Source organism: Monocercomonoides exilis, assembly GCF_001643675.1.
Source record: "Monocercomonoides exilis strain PA203 chromosome Unknown scaffold25-1336746, whole genome shotgun sequence".
Classification (NCBI taxonomy): Eukaryota; Preaxostyla; order Oxymonadida; family Polymastigidae; genus Monocercomonoides; species Monocercomonoides exilis.
The window spans coordinates 27,523-48,313 of NW_027150570.1; the positions used below are offsets into that span (position 1 = coordinate 27,523).

Genomic DNA, 20,791 nt, shown 5'->3' on the forward strand with positions numbered 1-20,791 from the left:
AATGAAAGACTTACAATGAAATGAAAGCAAAATAAATAAATTAATAAAAATAAAAGGTTTGGAACAAATCATTGCTTTTTTCAAAGAAGCTAAAATTTAACCGTATATGCAATTTTTTCATAATTGTGTTGCAGGATCAGATTTTTATTACTACCCAGTTTTTTATATGATCCCAAATTCTAATCCAACATTGCTTCAAACAGAAACTTATAAATATGGATCGAAATTTTGTGCCTTATGCATTTTGTTCCATTCAATATTAACAAATATTTTTCTAAAATTTTATTATTTTTCGTATCATTTTTGCACTTAAATCAAATTCTAATTATGATACGACAACATAAATAGTCTGGAATAAAACGAAGATTTTCTCATGAATGCAAAATTTTTATTTCATTTCAAATATAATTTTTTTTAACAAATGTTCATTATTACAAGACTGAATGTTTAATGTTTTTCAAAATTGAATTTCGAAAATAAAGATACAGATTGTGCAAAAAATACCGGACAAGACCGATTTCTCAATAACCACTTAAAGAGAAAATCTGATAATTTTCTTCAAAATACATCTCATTGATACAAACTCACGTGACAAACAAGACTTTGAGGACAGCTTCGCTAGTGCTCAGAAAAAATCATTATTGAAGTTTCGGAGAAACATAAATTCCTATTTTTCCGATGTTTTTGCAATAATTTTTTCTGAGCACAAATGAAGCTGTTTCGAAAGTCTTGTTTGTCACGTGAGTTTGTATCAATGAGATGTATTTTGAGGAAAATTATCAGATTTTCTCTTTAAGTGGTTATTGAGAAATCGATCTTGTCCGGTATTTTTTACACAATCTGTATGTTTTTTTCTTTCTTTTCTTTTTTTTTAAAGTTTCTTTTTTTGATTAATTATTTGCTCATGTTTCCACAAGCTTGTACTGTTGCGAGTTCAACTTGTCAGTATTGCTTTTTATCTTTCCTTTCTAATTTTTTCTATTATTTCTAAACTTAAGAAACTCATTTTCTTTCTGTTGTTTTGATACCTAATAATTTTTCAAAACTCAAATATTCATCAAATAAATATATATTTTGGGGAAGATATGAACTTTCAAGCTTTTTTTGCACGAAGCATGAAATATTTGTTTAGCTCATAACTTTATAAAATATTATCAGATTTCATTATAAATTGGATTTTCATATCTGTTAACAGGCATCATTGAAATCATAACATAAAGAAAAGAGACATTTCGCGTATGTCAAAAAATGTACACATTTTTATTGTGTTTTTTGATCACAAAAAGTTCATCCACAGTTCATAGTTTTTCAATGAAAATACCTGAAGTGTATAATTTTACACCATATGGGTTATTCTTTTTGAAAAGTCACAAATGTTTAATATCTGGGTTAAACAAAAAATGAACTCATTTGACCATTTTTGTAAACAAATCCATCAAACGTAATCATTATGCAAATTAAAATACGCAGACCTATTTGATGCTGGAATAAGTGCATAATGGAGAAATTCATTGGATTTATTTTCTAAAACGATCAAATAAGTTCCTTTTTTATTTCACCCAGATATTAAACATTTGTGACTTTTCAAAAAGAATAACCCATATAATAAAATCATGTTTTAAATACGAATGAATAAGAAGTATTATGCGACTTTTTCTGGAAAATTGCACATTTCAACCAGCAAAAACTTTTTATAAATTCGATTTATCGAAACTGTTTCATTAATTGGAAATGCTAAATTTTTGAAGAAAGAAAGAAAGAAAGAAAATAACTCTCCAAGAAAGTGATTTATTCCGAGCAATAATGTTTTGTTTTTGGTGAACAAAGCTTTCACGGAAATCTTGGGCTTGATTTGTTCCAAATTCCACTTTTCCTGAGCAAATGCAACTTATTCGTTATGAATTCATTTTTCCAAATGATCCATCCTTTTCGTCAAATATCCAACATGATAATTTCATAATGAAAAAATAAACGTTTGCGTGCGAATAATGATCTTTGCATAATTAGCATGAAAGGTTTTCTCTTTTTCTGTGGAAATAATTATTTATAAAGACAATGGACAAATCTATCCAAACAAACAAAAGCAAAGGAAAAGAAGCATATGCGTATTTTCGCTTTTATCTGCTCCAAAGTTGGAGGGAGATGAAACGCAACAAATGTAGTTTTTGTTGGGGCATTTTAGGGTTTGTTGTGATTTAATGCTTGTTTTTTGATATCGCGTTTGCGTTTGAAAGATGCTTTCTTGTGAGCTTAATTATACCGATTGTGTTGGGCTTGGCTACAAAGCTCCCTGAATTAAATTATTCAATAAACATTCCATCTTATACTACTCCTGACATGCTTATTGCACCAAAACCTCAAACGGACGCCATGGGATTGAATTTCACACATGCAAAAGAAATACTCGATCCTCTTGGAAAAGAAGTTTGGCGTTATTGATAATTTGCATCAAAAAGCAGAAATATTAAAATTGAAAAGTTTTCCATGTGTTCGCCTCGCATAAAAGATTTCTTGCAAATAAGCCACAACGGAGTTGGAGACACTTGTAATTTTATGGCAATCAACAGCAGATTTGAGGTTTCGACTTTTTTTCCACTCTCAATAAAAATAAAATGAATTTCTTTCTTTTTTTTCTTCTTCTTATTCCTCTCATGATTCATGCACGGCATTTAAATGTGGTTGTTATTATGCTCACTTACTATGGATTTCCGTGGCTCAGAAGCAATATGACATTGGCTGGAGATGGAATCTTGATGCAATTCCAAAAGGGAAAGTTGTTTTTGACGGGCCTATTTATAACTCTCTTTTAATGAAGCCTGGAGACACCATAAAAGTCAACATGAACATCTCGAGGATTTCTCCAATAGCATTTGATGTGGTAAAGAAATATTCTCCAGGCAATCTGAAAGACATTGCGAAGTTGCTGGGGAAATTGACCGTTCCATTTGAACTGGCTGAGGTTTGAAATGAAATATCAGAGACTATTTCAAGAAATCTATTTTGTGGCAACACGTTTATTTATGTTGCATTTTGAAACAAAAATGCCTTTCCATTTATGAACATGTTTATGATTTGTTTCGCTTGCTTCGTTCATTTGATTCATATTATTGTTGCTTTGAAGGTTCATGACAGCATTGACCAGACAAGTGCTTCAGCGAAAATTGTTGCAGAATTCGATTCCGTTTGGGAGCATGTGTGATATTTTGGCATTGATCATATTTGCGATTTTAATGATTTTTGGCATATTGTTTTATGACAAATATTTCTTTCTTTCTTTCTTTCTTTTGTTGTTGTTATTGCTGCTGCTGCTGCTGCTGATGATGACAACGATACTGTTTTTTGGCCATTCATGCTTTTTTTTTATTCTGTGTGCAATGCCTCAGATTGTTGACAACTTTCCGCTTTCTGTCTTGGATGTTGTTGCAAAAGAACATTTTCTGGAGGCAAATCTGAGTGACTATGCTTCTCAAATGGCATGCACGTGCCAGCTGCCGAGAAACAAGACTTATTTGCATGCAGACAGTTCGATGGTTCAACGGTTTGCTTGGATTTGTGTGCAGCTGTCGCAATAATGAATTAATTCTCATTTTTCTGGGGGGACGAAATGCATATTCATTTCTCAATTGGTGCTTCTTTTCATTTGCGAAAACAAATGAATGATGACATAAATACATTTACTATATTTATATGTGTATTCACATTAATTGAATGAATTTCCTTCTGCTTTGCTTCGTTAAGAAAGCTGAATTTGTGGTCAACGGGGGTGCTTTTTGCATTGGGATCGGTGGAGCTCGATGCCTCGCTGCCGATGGCGCCCGAGAGCGACGCGATGTTCGAAAGCCTGCTGCTGCTGCTGATGGGGGTGCTGGTGGTTGTGCTGCTGGGGGTCACAGTGCTGATTATCTACTCGCAGATCCAGCGGTCTGTCGACGGGAGAGCATATGAGCTGGGGCTGATGCGGGTGCACGGGATGGGGCGGTGTGGGGTGGTGATGCTTGTTGTGATGCAAGGGCTGATGTATGCGGTGCCGGGGATTGTTGTTGGGGTTGCTGGAGCGCAGGGGATAAATGCAGTTCTGGTGGGTGCCATCACGAAGAACCGAGGCATTGAATTGGGGGTGGCGCTTCCAGCGTGGTCGGTGGTTGTGACGATCTTGGTTGTGCTGGGAGCGACTCTTGTGGCCTCGTTCTTCCCGATCCGCACAGCGCTGTCGGCGAATCTGCATGACTCGATTGATGTGCAGCACACAAACGCGTCAGCTGTTCTTGTCACCATCGAGCGGAGTGACTCGGTGCATCCGTCGTATGCTCTGCTTGTGGATGGCGCGATTCTGGTGGTGATTGGCGGGTGTGTGTATGTGTTCTTCCCTCTTTCGCTGGAGTCTGGGAACGTGGCGATGCTGGTGGTTGTGCTGATTGGGCTGATGATATGCATCATGGTTGCGCTGGTGCTGCTGTGTGTGAACTTCGAGTATGTGTTTGAGGCGGTTGTGTGCACGGTGTTTCTCTTCTGGGAGAAGTCGGCAGTGAAGAAGATGGCGCTGAAGAACCTGAGTCTGCACAGGCTGAGGAACCGGGGGACGACAGTGATGTTTGCGCTGATCCTGTGCTTTGTGTTTTTCATGGATGTGATTGCGAACACAGTTTTGAGTGCGATCAAGGCGTCGGGGTATCAGCAGTATGGGTGCGACTTGGATGTGCGGCCTCTGGCGTATGCGTCCACGTTCCCCTTTGAGAAGTACGAGAACTGGAATGGCTCAGTGTTTTTCCCACCGCCGCTGTTCCACCGCAATGTGACGTCGCGTGGGTTCCGAATGGAGAACTTGGAGAGCATCCAGAAAGTGCTGGATGAGTACAGCGATGTGGTTGAGTCGTATGCGTTTGCGAGCTGCTTGCTTGCTGGGCAGCAGCGGGGCGGCGGGGCTTCGGTGCTGCTGACGAACCGCGGGAGAACGCACCAGGAGGAATATGAGCTGATTGCGCTCTCGCCGAACTTCAGGGCGGCGACCGACGAAGCGCACGTGGCATGTGGATGGGTCGCTGAATGATCGAAAGAGGATGGGCGGGGACGATATTGTGCGGCAGATGTATGCAAACTACTTTGAAGCGCCGATTGGTGTTGTGTCGAAGGCGTTTGGGAAGGCGATGCAAGCGAAGTTGGGGGACAGATATGTGCTGGCGAAGAATCTCAGCGCGGATGCCTCAGTGTACTTGCCGTTTTACTCGAACACGCTGTTCAGCGAGAGCGATCTGTCGAAGAACAAGAGAGATGCTGAAAGCACAGCAGGGCACACAAATCTTGCTCCGCTGTCAGCGATATTCAAAAACATCACGATTGGGGCGTTTGTCAGAGCCATTCCGTTTGTTGTATCTGAGGTCAAAGACGGCTATGGGGTTGCCCAGCTCCCCGTTTCTGTTCCGCTGCTGTGTGAGACCGTGTCAGACATTGGCGGTGTTTTCTCATCATCGGCATTTGACGACTTGTGCATCTCAGACGTAAAAGTGAAGTACAAGAAAGGGGCACATGCCTCGAGGACTGAGGACTTGGAGAGGTCAGTCAGATACGCAAAAGTCAACGACTCCGATGGCTGTGCCTGGGCTTCTTCATCCTCTTCAAAATATGATGGCTCCAGTGAGCATTCTTCAGAGTCCCCATCTTTCCAGAGCAATCGCAAGCCAGAGGGAAATGGTTGGAAGAACTCTGAACTGGAGGGGTTGCAGCCGAACAGAGAGATGGAAAGTGGCGGCAGATCTTCCGTTGATGAAGCAAGAAGAATCGATTTTATTCCTTGGCAACATGGCAGGGAGCCACTGATGAACCCCCATTCCGATCCATTGGCTTCGCTGATGGTTGCTGGTGCTGGGGAGAGCAACTACACGATCTCTTATGTTTGGACAAAGCGAGAGTTCGACCAGACGTATGCGACGTTTGAGGTGGTGATGCGTGTGGTGTTTGTTGTGGCGGCGCTTCTTTTGAGCTTCGTTGGGGAGTGCTCGCTGGTGGCAGCGATGTCGTGGAACGTGCTGTCGTCGAAGAAGGAGTACGGGATGATGCGAGCGATGGGCATGGGGCAGTTTGAGGTGCGGCGGGTGTTTGTGGAAGAGGCGTTTGTGCTGGTGATGGGAGCAGCTGTGATGGGGGTGGTCTGCGGGATGGCGGTGTCGTACATGATGTCTTCGGAGGTGGTGCAGCTGCTGTCGACTGGGCTGCCTGCTTTCTATTTTCCGTATGCCACTCTGATTGCGCTGGTGTTTATTGCGATGCTGCTGGGCTACCTGGCAACTGCCGGTCCGTTGTCTTATCTGAGGCACATGGAGATTGCAGACTGCATGAGGTCGCTGTGAGATTTGGGCAGATGGAGCAGCAAGTGTTTGTCAGACGGTATTTTATGAGCTCCGAAAAAACATCCTGTAAAATGCAGTGTTTTGTTTGCACAAATATTTTGCTTGTGCCAATTCCTAGGCATAGAAAATTATCTTCATTTTTTATTTTGTATGTGTATGTGTGTTTGTCTCTTTTTTTGAAGTTTTATTGTCAATATTTTGATTGTTAGGAGGTCTGTTCTGTTAAATTAGATTCTTTATGTTTTTTTAATGTTTATGTATTTAATTACAAAAGAAGTATTTTTTTTCCATCTGTTTCTGTTCATGATTATTTTCTGGAGAGCATTTCCCCAGATTTATAAATTGAAAATATGCATTTTTTGTCTTTTTTTTTGTTTTTTTGTTTCATTGTGGTTAGAATATCGTCTTTGTTTTTCTTTGTTTTGTGTTTGTTTGATGGCTTATTATTTTATTTGTGGAATGTTGTGTTGAAAGATTATTTTTTTGTTTCTTTTGTTTCTTTTACTTGTTGATGTGTTTTTGTCTTCATCAAAACGCTGTAATATCTCCAAAGATGAAGAATGTTTAACTTTTTCTCATTTCTGTTATTTTCAAGTGTTTCAATTGCTTGTTTGTGTTTTTGCAATCCAATTGATTTTTTGAGTGTGTGTGGAGTGAAAGACTTTGAAACAACAAACATGCTATCATCATCACAAGATGGTTCACAATCCATTGAGAGCTATTTATGCTGAGAGCAAAGATCTTGTTCTGATTGAATGGTCACTTTCAGCATGTTCCATTCATTTTGAGGATTGTTCCAGAAGAGATTTGAAAGATGCAATTGGAACAACGGTTGATGATTAACTTTCTTTCTCAAGCCTTTTCATGAATCTGAAAAACGTTCACATTCCTCAAAAAGAAAGGAATGGATGAAGCAATCACCCCAATTTTGGTGATGAAAGCTTTGCGGTTGATGGTGATTGCTGTGTTTTGGTATTCACAATTTCACCAAATGAAGAATTCAATCATTTGAATGTGAGCACATGCAAAAATAAGGTTCAATACATCATCTGATGTTTATTCCCCCTCTTTTCAGCAGAAGCAACTTCTCTTTGCTGAAAATGGAGAATGTTTGAATAACACTTCAAAAAACATCCATTGAAGAAGAACAGTTGGGTTGTTGAAACAGTGAGTATTGAACTTGAAAAAAAGGAAGCAAAACATCTTTGAGAACAAACAGATTCCATTTGCTTTGTTCCCTTTTGTTTCATAAGGTTTGAAACAGTGACAGAAATAGCACTTGCATTGTTTTTTCAAAACATTCCTCAAAGTCTCATTCCTGTCCTGACCATCGCAAGAGAAAAAGAAATGTTCAACATGGAATGCTATTTATCTCCTTTTCAAATGTCTTCCGCTGCTTCTTTCTCCTTCTGCCTTCCCACCCTCCCCTCACAAAAAGTCAAATTTCATTCGTGTCAATCACTTTTCTTGTTTGAAAAGAACGACTTCTCATTTAATTTCGAACTTTCAGACTTCCTTTCAATTGTCTGCATTCTCCTTTTTTCCCTTCTTCCAATCACTTTTCAAATTTATTTTGTTTATTTTATGTATTTGTTGTTTGCAACCAAAATATGAATGTCGTTTTCCCTGAGCCATTCATTTCCAAAAATCGTTCCAAAAAAAAAGATATTTCGATTCTTCTCCGTCATTGTCTGTCACCATCACTGGCAATTTAATAACAAATATTATGCTGGATAGATTCGCTTGTAGTTCTCTTGTTTTACAAAAATATTCGGTTTTTCCAAAATCGAATTTGATCAAATCATCCATAAGAGCAAACTTGAAGAAGATAAAGCGTTGTTTATCTCAATATTCGCTTGATTAAAATATCAATTCAAAGACGGATGGTATGAAAACTTTATATATAATACTTTCTTTGGAGTTTAAATAGTCATTGTCTCTTTCCTGTTATGATTCATTTTCTGTTTGAATGATAAAAAATACTACGTTTTCTGAATGCAACATAAATTCAAATATCAGGACATTGACATCTCTGAAAAGTTCTCTCGTTTGTGTACGGCATCGTGTTTTGATTCCAAATGATCGAATTATTTCTATTTTTTTTATTTTGAAGGATTAATTCATGAACTGGAGGATCGTGGGGAGAAAGAGCAGATTCAGAAAATTGAAGAAATCGACAGATTGATGGAAGGAATGGACAAAGAAAAGTTGGATTCTGCTTTCAAAGAACAATTGTTCAGCAGAATGGACAAAATGATTGAAGAAAAGAAAATGTCATTGGAAAACACGATTGCATTGCTGAAGCACATGGGATATTGGAAAGTGCTGAATTATTCCATAAGCTATGATTTTATTTATTCTTCGTTGGGCAAAAGGTTTGAGAGGTTGATTGTTGAAGAAGAAAAGAAGAAAGAAGAAGAGAGAAATGAAAAGTTTCTGGTTGATCTTTGCGAATGCTGCATGATGCTGTGCGATGGTTATGTTTCAGAGGAATTGCTTTCGATTTGCATGTCTTGTGTTCTGCAAGTTGCATTGAGGAAAAAGGAGAAAAATGAGGAGACTCAAAAAGAAGTGGAAATGGCTTTACTTGGATTGAGCGACATTAGAAAACATTATGCATGAGCTTCATTCTTCCTTTTTTGTTTCATATTTTTATATATTTTTTTAAATCATGAAGCATATTGATAAAGAATTGTATCTGAGGCGGATGACAGAAATCATGAAGTGCCATCACGAAAACCGCAACCTGACCAAACTCGCATGCCAATCGGCTTGGCTGTTTTTGATAGGCAGATTGGTTTTCGACAAGTGTCCGAAGAGCATCATTGTGAATGAATTGCATTTTGTGGGAGAAGCAACAAGAGAGCTGGAAGAGCTGATGAAATGTGTGGATTGGAAGAGAAAGGAAGAAGAGGAGGAGGATGAAAAAAGAAAAGAAACGAAAGAAACGATTATTTTGGACAGATGGCTCAATTTATTGAATTTTTATTCTCTGAAAGTCCAAATGCAGAACGATGAATGCAACAAACTGACGAGATGCATCATTGGTCTGTGTGGAGCAGCAAAGGGCAGCCACAGAAGAATATTCAGGAAATGCCTCACATTTTTGTTTCATATCATTTTGCATGAAGCAGAATCTTCTGATTGCTTCCTGTGCGAAGAGGCTGTAGATTTCATTTTGGAGGAAATGCATCAGCCAACAATTAACGATGAGCTTTTAACGCGCGGCAGAAGTGTTTTTTATCACCTTTCTCGAATATTGAGCAGAAAAAAAGAAAAAAAGAATAGCTTGACTTGGTATGTTTGGTTTGCCTGGAGCTGGCTGAATGGAAAGGAGAAAAAAGAAAGCGAAAAAGCAAAGAAGAAAATGATGCTTTTCCGAAAGGTGCATGAGAAGACGGAAGAAGAAGGATATGAAGATATTATTGTCAGCTTCAGGAAAGTTGCTTTGGGGGGTGCTCGTGTGTGGGGATTTTCAAATGATCTCAGCAATTATCTTATTCTTCTTTGAACATCAAAAATTATTTGTCAGTTGAAAAGCGATTTCATCATTCATTTCAATGAGATTTTTATTTTTTTGTTTTTTTCCTCCTGCAAATTTAATTTTTGCAAAGATAATGAAGAAGATTTCACGAATTCTTTCAAAGAAGATTACATATCCAGCTTTATGAAATAAGCTGCAATTGTTTTCAGCCAATTCAGAGAACTACACAAAAGGTTCAAAGAAACAGGAGTTGAGAGAAAGATGGAGAAAATGAATCAACAGAAATGAAAACAAATGAAGAAGAAGAAAAGCATGAGGGCAAAGCAGAAGAATATATCAGTGCAAACATGTGAAAGATGTGATAATCTTTTTGTCAGAATTTATGATTTTCATTTTTGGAGGCGAAATTTTCTTTTTGAGTGATTTTTTTATTCAATTTTCATTTTAGACAGCAATGAAAGATAATAATAAGCTAACTTCAAAAGAATATATGTGTTGATTTATCCATTCATATATGCAATCAACCGATAGCATTTGTGAGATTTTGGTTTTTTGAAATTATTGCAACCATTATAAATGTGGAGAATTGCTCGTTTTTTGATAAATGTCCAATATATACTTGTCTGAGCCGGCGACGACGGGAACGGTATTCTTTTTGCGTGTTCTTTTTGCTTTGTGTTTTGTAATTATTTGTGGTTGTTTTTCTTATTGAACTGGTTGGTGGTGCTTTGCTTGGATAATTGATGATGGCGTGCTTGCGCGTGATTCAGGTCAAATTGGTGACGAACCACGGGGACATTGTTGTGGAGCTGTGGGCAAAAGAAGCGCCGAAAGCGTGCCGGAATTTTATCCAGCACTGCCTGACAGGGTACTACGACAACACGATTTTCCACCGGATTGTGAAAGGGTTCTGCATCCAGGGCGGGGATCCGACGGGGACCGGGGAAGGGGGCGAGTCGATATACGGGAAGCCGTTTGCGCTTGAATTCCACTCGAGGCTGAAGTTCAACCATCGGGGCATTGTGGCGATGGCGACGCCTGCGAGCGAAAGAGGGATTCAGGAGGTGAACTTGAACGGGAGCCAGTTTTTTATAACGCTGGACAAGTGCGAGTGGCTGGACAGGATGCACACGATATTTGGGAAGGTGTCGTTTGACACGATTTTCACGGTGACGACGATTGGAGAGGTGGAATGCGATGCACACGATCGCCCTTTCTACCCGCCGAAGCTTCTGAGAGCAGAAGTGATCACGAATCCGTTTGGCGGGATGGAGAATGCAGTGATGGTGCCGCGGCCTTTGAGCAAAGAGGAACTGGCAGCGCAGCAAGAGAAGATGAATGAAATAAAGAATAACGAAAAGAAGAAAGAGGCAGAGCGGCAGACGGTGAGGGGGACGACAAGGCGAGACGCCAAGCTTCTGTCGTTTGCACAGATTGACGATGAAAATGACGAGGACAGCGAAGATGAAAGCGATGAGAAAGAAGAGGGAGATCAGAAGCACACAAAGAATCAGGTTGTTTCGGCTCATGATGTTCTGGAAGATGACATGCTCAGCAGAGAAAGTGTTCAGATTAGCAGGGCAAAAACACCAAAGGAGGAAAAGGCAGTGGAAAATGGCAAAAAGAACAAAAAAACGGAAGAAGGCGAAAATGGAGGTGGAGGAGCAAAACGAGGCGGAATGGAAGATTCACCGAGTGATTTGTTTGCAGACAAAAAGGCAAAATGGAAGAAAGCTCTGTTTTCTGGAACACCGTTTGAAAGCACAGCCAGGGCAGACACAGAGCCAAAAGAGAACGAAAGAGAGAGCGTCAAGGATGTTCGGTTGGGTGGGCATGAAAAAAGCGAAGAAGAGAAACTGGCCGAAGGGGCAAGTGATGAGTATTTTGATGCGTTCATGATGAGAAAATCATTCACAAAGAGGAGCCGAGAATTGAATGAGAAGAAAAAGGAAAAGAAGAAAAAGGAGGAAGAGGAGAAGAGAAAAGAAGAAGAAGAAGATGATGATGATGATGATGATGAAAATGATGAGGATGAAGGAGCATTATATGCGCTTTCTCTGAAGCACACGAAGAAAAATCGCTTTGAAGAGGAGAAGAATGGGGAAGAGCGAGCAGCGCCACGGACGGTGGAGCAGCAGATGATTGAGCTGTCGATCGACGAGGATGCGACGCCAGTGGAGAAAAGAAGGTGTGAATGATAATTTGTTGGGAGAATTTATATTTGAATGCAGAAATAAATCTGCTTGTTTTTCAACTCATTGAAAATGATTTCGTGGTTTATTATTAACTTATTTTTTCTTCTTGGATTTTTTGGTTTGCTTCTTCAGATTAAGAGAAGCTGGGCGCAAACAACTGATATCAGGCAGAAACGCAGCAATGATGGAGCGCCTGGCAAAGTTTGATTCATTGATTGGGGGAGGACTGTGGACAGGAACGAGTGGAGGAAAGAAAACAGGGCGTTTTGATCAAAACACAAAGAGGATGCGAATCGGAGATGGAGATGGAGAACAAGAAGAAGAACAAGAAGAAGAAACTGCAGCTGGAATCCGTGCGAGAAACAACAGAAATGAAGCAGGTGAAGAGGAGAAGGAACAGAGCAGAAATTTGGAATCAGCAGGAAGTGATTCTGATGGTGGAGAAAGCGCGAAGATAACGCACTATCTGGATCGAGAAGACGCGGACGACTACAACGCGAACTCGACTGAATGGATGCGCCACACGCTGCACTTCACCCGAGACACAAGCGAACTGATGCTGGGTGCATTGTCATCCTCTTCCTCTTCCTCATCGTCATCGTCATCATTGACAGCGCAGAGTGCAGAAGACGACTCGCTTGTTGTGATTGACCCGCTGAGGGAAAGAGGGAGGCAGTGGGACAAGCAGACAGAAGGGAAATGGCAAAAGAGAAGAGATGGAGAGAAGCACGTGAAGTGAACATTTGGTTCGATGCGATGAATACACTCACAAAACAAAATGCATCCAGACAAATGGAAAGCTGCCAGATTTGGATGATGAATTTGCTTCAAAATTTGTTCAGACATTTTCCTCTGAAAAAGTGCAATGACACACTGAATCAGCGAGATCCTTCTTGATGCATTTAAAACTCATCAAGATTTTTGCAATTCAAAATGTTAATTCATTCCACTGAAACGCAATTCATTTCATTTTTTCCATTTCTTTTGAAACTGATTTTTTGTGTGGAAAAGATGATGTTTGTTGGCTGTTTGAAAATAAAATAAAATGCTCAAAAACTATTCCTGTTATTCATCAAGCTTTTTTTTTTGTGCCTATCAAAACAATTGAAAACAACGATGCAATTTCTTTTGTTGATTTTTGTTGCTGTGCCAAAAACATAAAACAATCACAATAAAGACAATGCAACCATTCGCTCAGGAAGAAAAGCAAAATCTCAAAGAAAACGTGGTGACTGTGATGATTATTCATACATAAGTGCAAAAGAAATAAATCGTTTCAATGAAACTTCATTGAAACTGTTGTGGGGATTTTGCATTTTCAAAAGAAAAAGAAAGAAAAAAAGAAAAAGAAAGATAGATAGAAATTCATCATTCAAAAAGTACATTCAACAAAAATCTGGAAGCAAAAGAATGGTGCAAATCATGCTTCAAAGACTTCAATACGAAAAAATGAATCATAAAAATATATAATTAAGCAAACAAAAGCAAAAGTGGTCTTTTCTAACTTCTGAAAAAAAGGAAGCAAAACATGGCAAAATAACACAAACATCAAATCAAAGAATGTGAATGGCAATTGGCATTGTCGCAGAAAAAGAGAGAAATATGAAGTATTTCATGAATTTATTTTTTGACAAAAGAAAAAAACACAAATAAAGATAAGAGGAGGAAAAATTAACAGAAAATAAAATGAAAACAAAGATTAAATAAACATTTGCAAAAACATGACAAGAAAACTGTGAGCAATGCCATGAAATAAAGAGGCGGGTGGGGTGGTGTGAATGTTGTGAGGTCAAATAAAAAATGCATATATTTGTATTCTTTAACAATATGAAACAAGAATTTTTCTATCAAAACAAACACACAAACAAATGAAAGAATCAACATAAATTTGTGTTTAAAAATGAAAAACAACAATTGATTTTTCAGGATTAAGCAAATGCTCCAACTGACCTCAATGCACAATAACAGCATTTCTGTGCTCAATAAATACACACATTGGCAGCATCCCAACATCTCATTCAATCAACAGAACTCGAAAAAGATCTCTTCAAAAATCAAGAATAATCCTGAAATTGCTTTGAAAGCAAGAAATAAATAAATAAATAAACAGTTGCTGTGTTTAAACTCAACAATTTTTTCGGTCATCTTCTCCTTCATCGCAAGCACATTCGCATCTTCATCTCACAAAAGCACCCAAACTCTTTTTATTTGTTCCCCTTTCTCTTTCTCTTTCTCTTCTGCATCCCATTTATCGTCTCTCTAATAGCTGCTCCCAAACCCTCCATCCACACTGATGCACTGCCCTGAAATAAACGATGCTTCGTCGCTGCACAAAAACACCGCCAAGTTCGCAGCATCTTCGCATCTTCCTCTTTGCGGCTCTGAAATCTGCCTGTTGAAGCAGAGCGGCGCCAAAAGTGGATGTGTCGGAAGCGAAAAGGAAGAAGCAGGAGAGGACAAAGCAGAAAAGGAGTTTGGCGTCATGTTTGGTGTGCGCAAACAAGGCGACGAATTCAAAAATGTCGATTTGTCAGCAGAAAAAGAGCATCCAGCAGAAGACTTTGCAGACGCTTTTGTTGTCTCCACTCCTTCAGTCGAATCCTCCAACGAGCAGAAAACAGGCAAAGAGCAATCTATTCCATCGTCTTCATCATCATCACCACCACCATCACCATCTCTGCCACTTCCCTTGCATTCACACATCTTTGCTTCTTCTCTCCTTCCATTCTCCAAAATGTCCTTCTTCGTGTCTATCCAGCCAGGATGAATCGCATTCACTCTCGCAACACCCAAATACACAGCTGAAAGACGCCTCGTCAGACAATCCAGACTTCCACGCTGGACACAAATGGCATCAGAAGAAGGAGGAAAAAGAGAAGATGAAGATGATGCTGATGAAGGGGATGGTGTTGATGGCAATGATGAAAATGATGAAGAGCAATTGAGTGGAGAGGAGATGAACACAACACTTGCACCAAGAGAAAATCTGTCTGAAAGCGAAGACACCAAAACAGAAGGAGAAATCACACATTCACTGAGCATTTGGCGGAAGAGAGAGAAAGAAGAAGAAGAAGAAGAAGAAGAAGAAGAAGAAAACAATGAAGGCATTGTTGCCTTTGCCTTTGCTTCTGTTGCTGTTGGTTGTTGAGACGAAGAAGATGGAGAATCCACTTCATTGGATTCAACTTTTTTATTTGATTTTCTTTCTTCTTTTCCTTTTCTTCTTCCTTTTCCTTTTCTTTTTCCCTCTTTCCTTCCACTCGCACAATCTTCTTTCTTATTCCACCAATCCAAACAGACAGAAGGCGCTGTGATGAGGCTTCTGACTGCAAATCCTGTTGATCGGACAAACAAAACAAACACATTCAAATCGCTTTCATCTGATGGATTGCCTGCGAAATAGATCAGTTGGCGCTGAGAGAGAAGAGAAGAAGATAATGTTGATGATGATGATGAAGTTATTTCAGTTATCGGTGGAAATGCAAAGACTGAATGCCCTTCAAATCGTGTGATTGAAAATTGCTTTCTTTGAGTTGATGGCATCTCGTTTGATTTTTGTTGCTGAATGGAAATAAGGTTAATATCTTTCTTCACTTCTTCTTCTTCTTCTTCTTCTGCCATTTTCTGCACCATTTCCTTCCCTTCCTCTTCGCTCACATCCATCGCAATCACCACAAACCCTTCCTTCAACAGCTTCGCCACACAACATCTGCCAATTCCACCAGCCCCGCCTGTCACAACACACACTTTGGGGGAAGATGAAGCAGTTGAATTCAAAGTGGAGGAAGAAGAAGATGATGATGTTGTTATTGTTGATGATGGAGCATTCAACTGTTCTGTTTGGAGTTCCCTTGATGGATGACTCAAATCAGATTTCACCGGCCTTTCCATTGTTCTCAATTCAGCTGTCTTCTTCGTCTTCTCTTTGTGCTCTTCTTCTTCTTTTCTCGCTTCTTCGATTCCTTCTTTTGACTCCTTCCATTCAGGCAGAGAAGCAACTGGCATTTGAGTGTGGTCTGTTGGCAAGTTCTGCTCCAGCAAATGTTGTCGATGTTGTTTGCATTTCTGTTTATGTTCATGTTTATGCTGATGTTGATGCTTTTTTTGATGCTTTTTTTGATGCTTATCTAATGACAGATGAGAAGATGTGGGTGTGGATGTTGTTGTTGTTGTTGGCTGTTCAATTGTGTTAATTGATGACGGCAATAAAGATTGTGATGATGAAGTTTGATTGCAGTCATTGAGCTTTTCAATACAATCTGCACATTGCTGAGTTGCCACTGGCATTTGGACAGAATTCACAGCCTGTTTGTCCTGTTTGTTGAGTGCCAAATAACATGGTGGCAAAAGAGGAAGGGAAGGAAGGGAAGGGAAGGAAGGATGAAGAGGAAGAGGAGAGGGAGAAAGAAGATTGATCTTGGCATCTGGCACAGGCGACGGAAAGTTGACTGGATTAGAAATGGTTGATAATGATGACGACGACGATGACGGTGATGATGGAGTAAGTGTGGTTGTAGAAGGAGATGCAGGAGATGGTGTTTTTGTTGGCACTTTAAAAGGAGCAGAAAATGTTTGCGGCGAAGCAGAAAGAGAACTTAAAGATGGAGAAGAAGAAATAAAAGCATTTGCAGAGCGAGGCCTGTAATAAAACAAAGAGGCAGAAGAAGCAGATGCCGTGTTCTGTTGGATGCTGCTCGTTCTTGCTGTTTGTGGGCAACACGATGCAGCAGAAGAGCCAGGCTTCCAAGAAGAGAAGGTGGGACACGTCTTGTGTGCATTGCATGTGCTGCGCATGTTTGGATAACTGAACGTGTTGAACGGGTTATAAGAATTGCATGCATTGTGGGTGTTGTATTTGTTGAATGAACGAGACGCATTGAATGCATTGCAAGTGTTGTACCCACGCGATGTCTGCAGCTGAAAATGCTGTGCTTGCATTGGAACAGCAGGGCGACACAAACAGAACTGTTGTGTCTGTTGTTGTTGTTGTTGTTGTTGTTGTGGCCATTGCTCCTTCGTCTGTGCTTTTTCGACTTGCTGACACTGCCATTTCAGCTTTGATGTCTGATTTGGCTCGGCACTTGTATCTGAGCAACCATCAGATTTTGCTGACACATTTGGAATTGCGCAGATGCTTGGCTTTTCGCAGGGCGCTTTTGATGGCAATGAGCAGATTGGTGTTTCTGCATTCGATATCTCACTTTGAGGAAGGCAAGGCGCCCTTCCCTGAGTGCACTCTGCTGCTCCTGCTGTGACTGATTGCTCTCTCAGAATGCCTGCATCACCTTTCTTGCTTTGTGTTGTGTCTGTTGAAGATGGTGCCTGAAAAGCAATTTCTGATTTGGACGCTCTGAGCGGAACTGAGGTGGACGAAAATGTCAAGCCAGCGGGTGCGCTTGTGTTGTGTTCATCTGAATGATACGAAGCGCAGAAGCCTTCAGTTGGCAGCTTTTGATCTTTGGCATGACGGGGTTTTCGTGCTTTTGCTGCATGTCTCTTTCCTTCAGCAATTCTGTTTGCCCAGTTCCGTTTTCGATGCGCATATTTTCTTGTGAGAAGCTCGACTTCTTTTTCTGTTTTCAAAAGATTTGATGGGCAAAGCCCCTTCTCCCCGTTCAGCTCGCACCTCCACCAATCTCCGCCTTTTTCCAGTATTTTCACAATATCTCGACTCTTAATCGTCAGACATCTCTTGTCCTGCATCTTTCCGTCATAATCTGCAATAACAACCGCATAATCGCTGCCTCCACAGTCCAGACAAGATTCGCTTTCTACCAGTTTTCCAACTTTCATTTTCGCAGATTTGCAGCTCGCGCAGCAAGAAGATGATTTTTCGTCAACAAATTCTGCTTCGCATTCTTCTCCAACAAGGCCTAGAGACCGCGGCTTGTTCTCTAAAAACATTTTCGGAGAGTTTTCTTCCTTAACCTCAAGAGCATCATCAAACGAGGAAATTGGCTTCAGATATTTTTTCGGCAGAAATCCTATCAAACAGTTCGACAAGGCCAAAGAAAACATATGCTCGTGCACACCTTTTTTCCCTGAGCTGTTGCAACAATACGCCCACCCGGAACCTGACTCCTTGAGCACACAAACAAAATCTCCCTTGTTGCTATCCAAATATTTGGCCTCAAAAACAAAATAAAAATCGAACAAAGCACCCACCACAAAAACATAATAAACGCAAAAACGCAAAAATAAAATTCCTACCCCCGTCGATGAGTACTTTGCCACAACTGAAAAAATCGACATTTTTATCCATCAAACATCACAAGTTTCATTATGGTTATTTCTCAAAAAAAATCAAGTTCACAAAGTTTATTTTTTATTAACTGAAAATGTTATTGGAATAAATGCACAACATTAATTCTTTATATTAAGATATCCTTATATGAATTAAGCAAACAATAATTGAGAAATGAAGATTATTTTTTATTCAAATTTTTTTTTGATCGATCAAATTGGTTTATTTTAAATTGCAAATGAAAGAACTTCCTGATGTCATCACAGGAGTAACACGTGCAACATGTGAGTAAAATGTTTGAATTACGTTGCATGTTGCAGGTACTATTCCTGTGGTGGCCGAATTTTTATTTCTCTTATTTATTTATTTTTTTGTTTATCAAATAAACATCTCAAATTGAAAATATAAAACATTCCTTTTGATATGAACACTATTTCCACTTACTAAAAATCAAGTACAACATTTTATTTTTGAGACATTTTATTTTTATAAGTTTTGTTTGAAGAGAAATGTTTGTTATAATGTTATTTTCGCTTTTTTAATTCCAAACTAAACCAAAAATGAAACAAATGACAATGGATTTCTGATTCCTGAATTTCATAATGCACTTTTAAGAAGAAAAGTGGAGATTTGAAGAAAACATGATAATTTTTGATACTTTTGTGTTTTGTTGCTTTATTTTTGTTTTGATGAACTAATTGCTTTTCAATGTCTCATGTGATGCATCAGCATAAATGCCAACTTTTAGTGACTGATTGCAAAAATAGCCAAAATACGAATTGCAAACTTGAAATTAAAAAAAGATACAATTGTGAAAAAGAAACAAAAAATACAAAAAAAATGTGAAATGAATGATAGTCATTTTATGTTACAAAATAACAGAATTTCAAAGATTATTTTGTATTTAACACATCACATTCACAATCATTTTTTGATGGTTTTAATTTTTATTTTTATTTTTATTTTCATTTGAAAGAGCAATGTTGTACGTGCTTCTATTTTGCCATTTCAAACAGGCGAAAATCCGCTGTTCGGAATAATTATTGTGCGTGAGTTCGTCCCCGGAGAAATTATGGATGTCAGAGGATTGGACGATGGCTCAAAATGGATTGATATCAGCGGTGTCTGCATTGTTTTCGAAATTGCTTGTGTTTTTTGTGCTTTTTGTGCTTTTTGTGCATCAGAAGTCATTCGAATCAGCGCTGTCTTTGCAGAATGAGAGGAAGAAGAGGAAGAAGAAGAAGAAGAAGAAGAAGAGCTGGCAGAGGAGAAAGAAGGCAATGAGTCAACTGAGAAGGAAGAATTAGAAGAAGAAGAAAGAGAAAGAGAAGGTTGATGATGATATGTTCTTGATTGGGAAAGGGAAGAAGCTGAAATCTTTCCTTTGCGAAGCGACGAAGGCAGACAAGAAGAGTTTGCAGAGGGTGTTTTTGAAGGGCGGATGGAAGAATATGCACGTGTGGGTACATAACCAGTTGGAAGGAAAGAGGAAGAGGAGGAAGAAGAAGAAGAAGAAGAAGATGATGATGGTTGTGAAATGGAAGATGAATAAGAAGAATACGAGGAGGAGGATGAAGAAAATGGAGAAGAAGAAGAAGACATTCCAATGATTGAAGATGAAAATGCTTTTGGGTTTGAAAAGGCAGTAGATGATAACTGATAAAAGGAAGAATTGTTCAAAAAAAAAAAAAAAAAAAAAAAAAAAAAAAAAAAAAAACACGAAAGAAGAAAAATTGTATCCAAATTCACAATACGTACAAAGCAAATGGCCAAAATGTTTGAAAAAAAAAAGAAAAATAATTATTGACAGACTGTCTTGACATTGTGTCATTTGAGCATATTAGTTCAGCTTATGAAAATTTCATTTTTCTTTCTGAATCATCGTTGAGCAAAAGAATTTAGAATATGTTTAAAGTTGAAGATCAGAAATATGATAGAAAGAAATGAAAAGCTTTGATTGATCTTTGCGAATGCTATCTTTTGCTTTACGTACGATTTTCTTTGGTATTAATGTCGATTTATGTGCCTTGCCTTCTGAAAGTTGCATTGAAGAAAGAGAAAAACGAGGAAGTTCAAAAAGAAGTGGAAATGGCTTTGCTGGCCTTGAGTAATGCTCAATATTTTGTATGAGAATTATTGTCTTATTTAATGATATATTTGAATCTCTCATTCTCTTTAAAAGGATATAGGGCAAGAATTGAATTTGAATAATATCAAAGAAATCATCAAATATCATCAAGAGCATCACAATCTTTCACGACTTGCCAATCAGTCTGCTTGACAGTTTCTGATCTACATATTGCATAAAGACGAAAGCCTTGAAGAAGTTATTGTGAATGAGCTGCATTTTGCGAGAGAAGCAATAAGAGTATCTGTTGAGCTGATAGAATGCATGGATCGAAAAAGTGAAAAAGAGAAAGATGTGTAAGCTTACATGTAATGGCTTATTGCTCTTTTTATGAATCTTAAATTATTGTTATAACAATTTGATATTAAATCATTTTTGCTTCGAGCTATCAAAGGT

At 38.8% G+C, this 20,791-nt stretch overlaps 6 protein-coding genes across 6 annotated transcripts; 4 read left to right on the plus strand and 2 right to left on the minus strand.

Annotated features, from left to right (window-relative positions):
• Positions 1-2,055: 2,055 nt before the first annotated feature.
• MONOS_17629 (uncharacterized protein) lies at positions 2,056-5,047 on the plus strand (the record flags this gene model as incomplete). Its single annotated transcript, XM_067870566.1, has 6 exons — positions 2,056-2,183; positions 2,235-2,424; positions 2,720-2,959; positions 3,122-3,193; positions 3,384-3,538; positions 3,739-5,047. 6 exons carry the CDS (start codon positions 2,056-2,058, stop codon positions 5,045-5,047), a joined length of 2,094 nt encoding a protein of 697 aa, XP_067726458.1.
• A 685-nt stretch (positions 5,048-5,732) lies between these two features.
• MONOS_13637c1 (putative FtsX-like permease family) lies at positions 5,733-6,344 on the plus strand (the record flags this gene model as incomplete). The annotated part of the gene is made up of 1 exon (XM_067866356.1): positions 5,733-6,344. The coding sequence occupies one exon, from the start codon at positions 5,733-5,735 to the stop codon at positions 6,342-6,344; it is 612 nt and encodes a 203-aa protein (XP_067726459.1).
• Positions 6,345-8,339: 1,995 nt separating this feature from the next.
• MONOS_13638 (uncharacterized protein) lies at positions 8,340-9,855 on the plus strand (the record flags this gene model as incomplete). The annotated part of the gene is made up of 3 exons (XM_067866358.1): positions 8,340-8,391; positions 8,458-8,960; positions 9,022-9,855. 3 exons carry the CDS (start codon positions 8,340-8,342, stop codon positions 9,853-9,855), a joined length of 1,389 nt encoding a protein of 462 aa, XP_067726460.1.
• Positions 9,856-11,116: 1,261 nt separating this feature from the next.
• On the plus strand, positions 11,117-13,145 carry MONOS_16712 (uncharacterized protein). Its single transcript, XM_067869593.1, has 2 exons — positions 11,117-12,016; positions 12,156-13,145. The coding sequence occupies exons 1-2, from the start codon at positions 11,163-11,165 to the stop codon at positions 12,760-12,762; spliced, it is 1,461 nt and encodes a 486-aa protein (XP_067726461.1). The 5' UTR covers positions 11,117-11,162; the 3' UTR covers positions 12,763-13,145.
• Positions 13,146-14,282: 1,137 nt separating this feature from the next.
• On the minus strand, positions 14,283-18,305 carry MONOS_15958 (uncharacterized protein; the record flags this gene model as incomplete). Its single annotated transcript, XM_067868862.1, has 3 exons — positions 18,234-18,305; positions 18,056-18,152; positions 14,283-18,007 (listed from the first exon to the last, which is right to left on the minus strand). The coding sequence occupies exons 1-3, from the start codon at positions 18,273-18,275 to the stop codon at positions 14,283-14,285; spliced, it is 3,864 nt and encodes a 1,287-aa protein (XP_067726462.1). The 5' UTR covers positions 18,276-18,305.
• Positions 18,306-18,925: 620 nt separating this feature from the next.
• On the minus strand, positions 18,926-20,098 carry MONOS_15959 (uncharacterized protein; the record flags this gene model as incomplete). The annotated part of the gene is made up of 2 exons (XM_067868863.1): positions 18,926-19,892; positions 20,080-20,098. The coding sequence occupies 2 exons, from the start codon at positions 20,096-20,098 to the stop codon at positions 19,276-19,278; spliced, it is 636 nt and encodes a 211-aa protein (XP_067726463.1). The 3' UTR covers positions 18,926-19,275.
• Between the last annotated feature and the right edge of the window lie 693 nt (positions 20,099-20,791).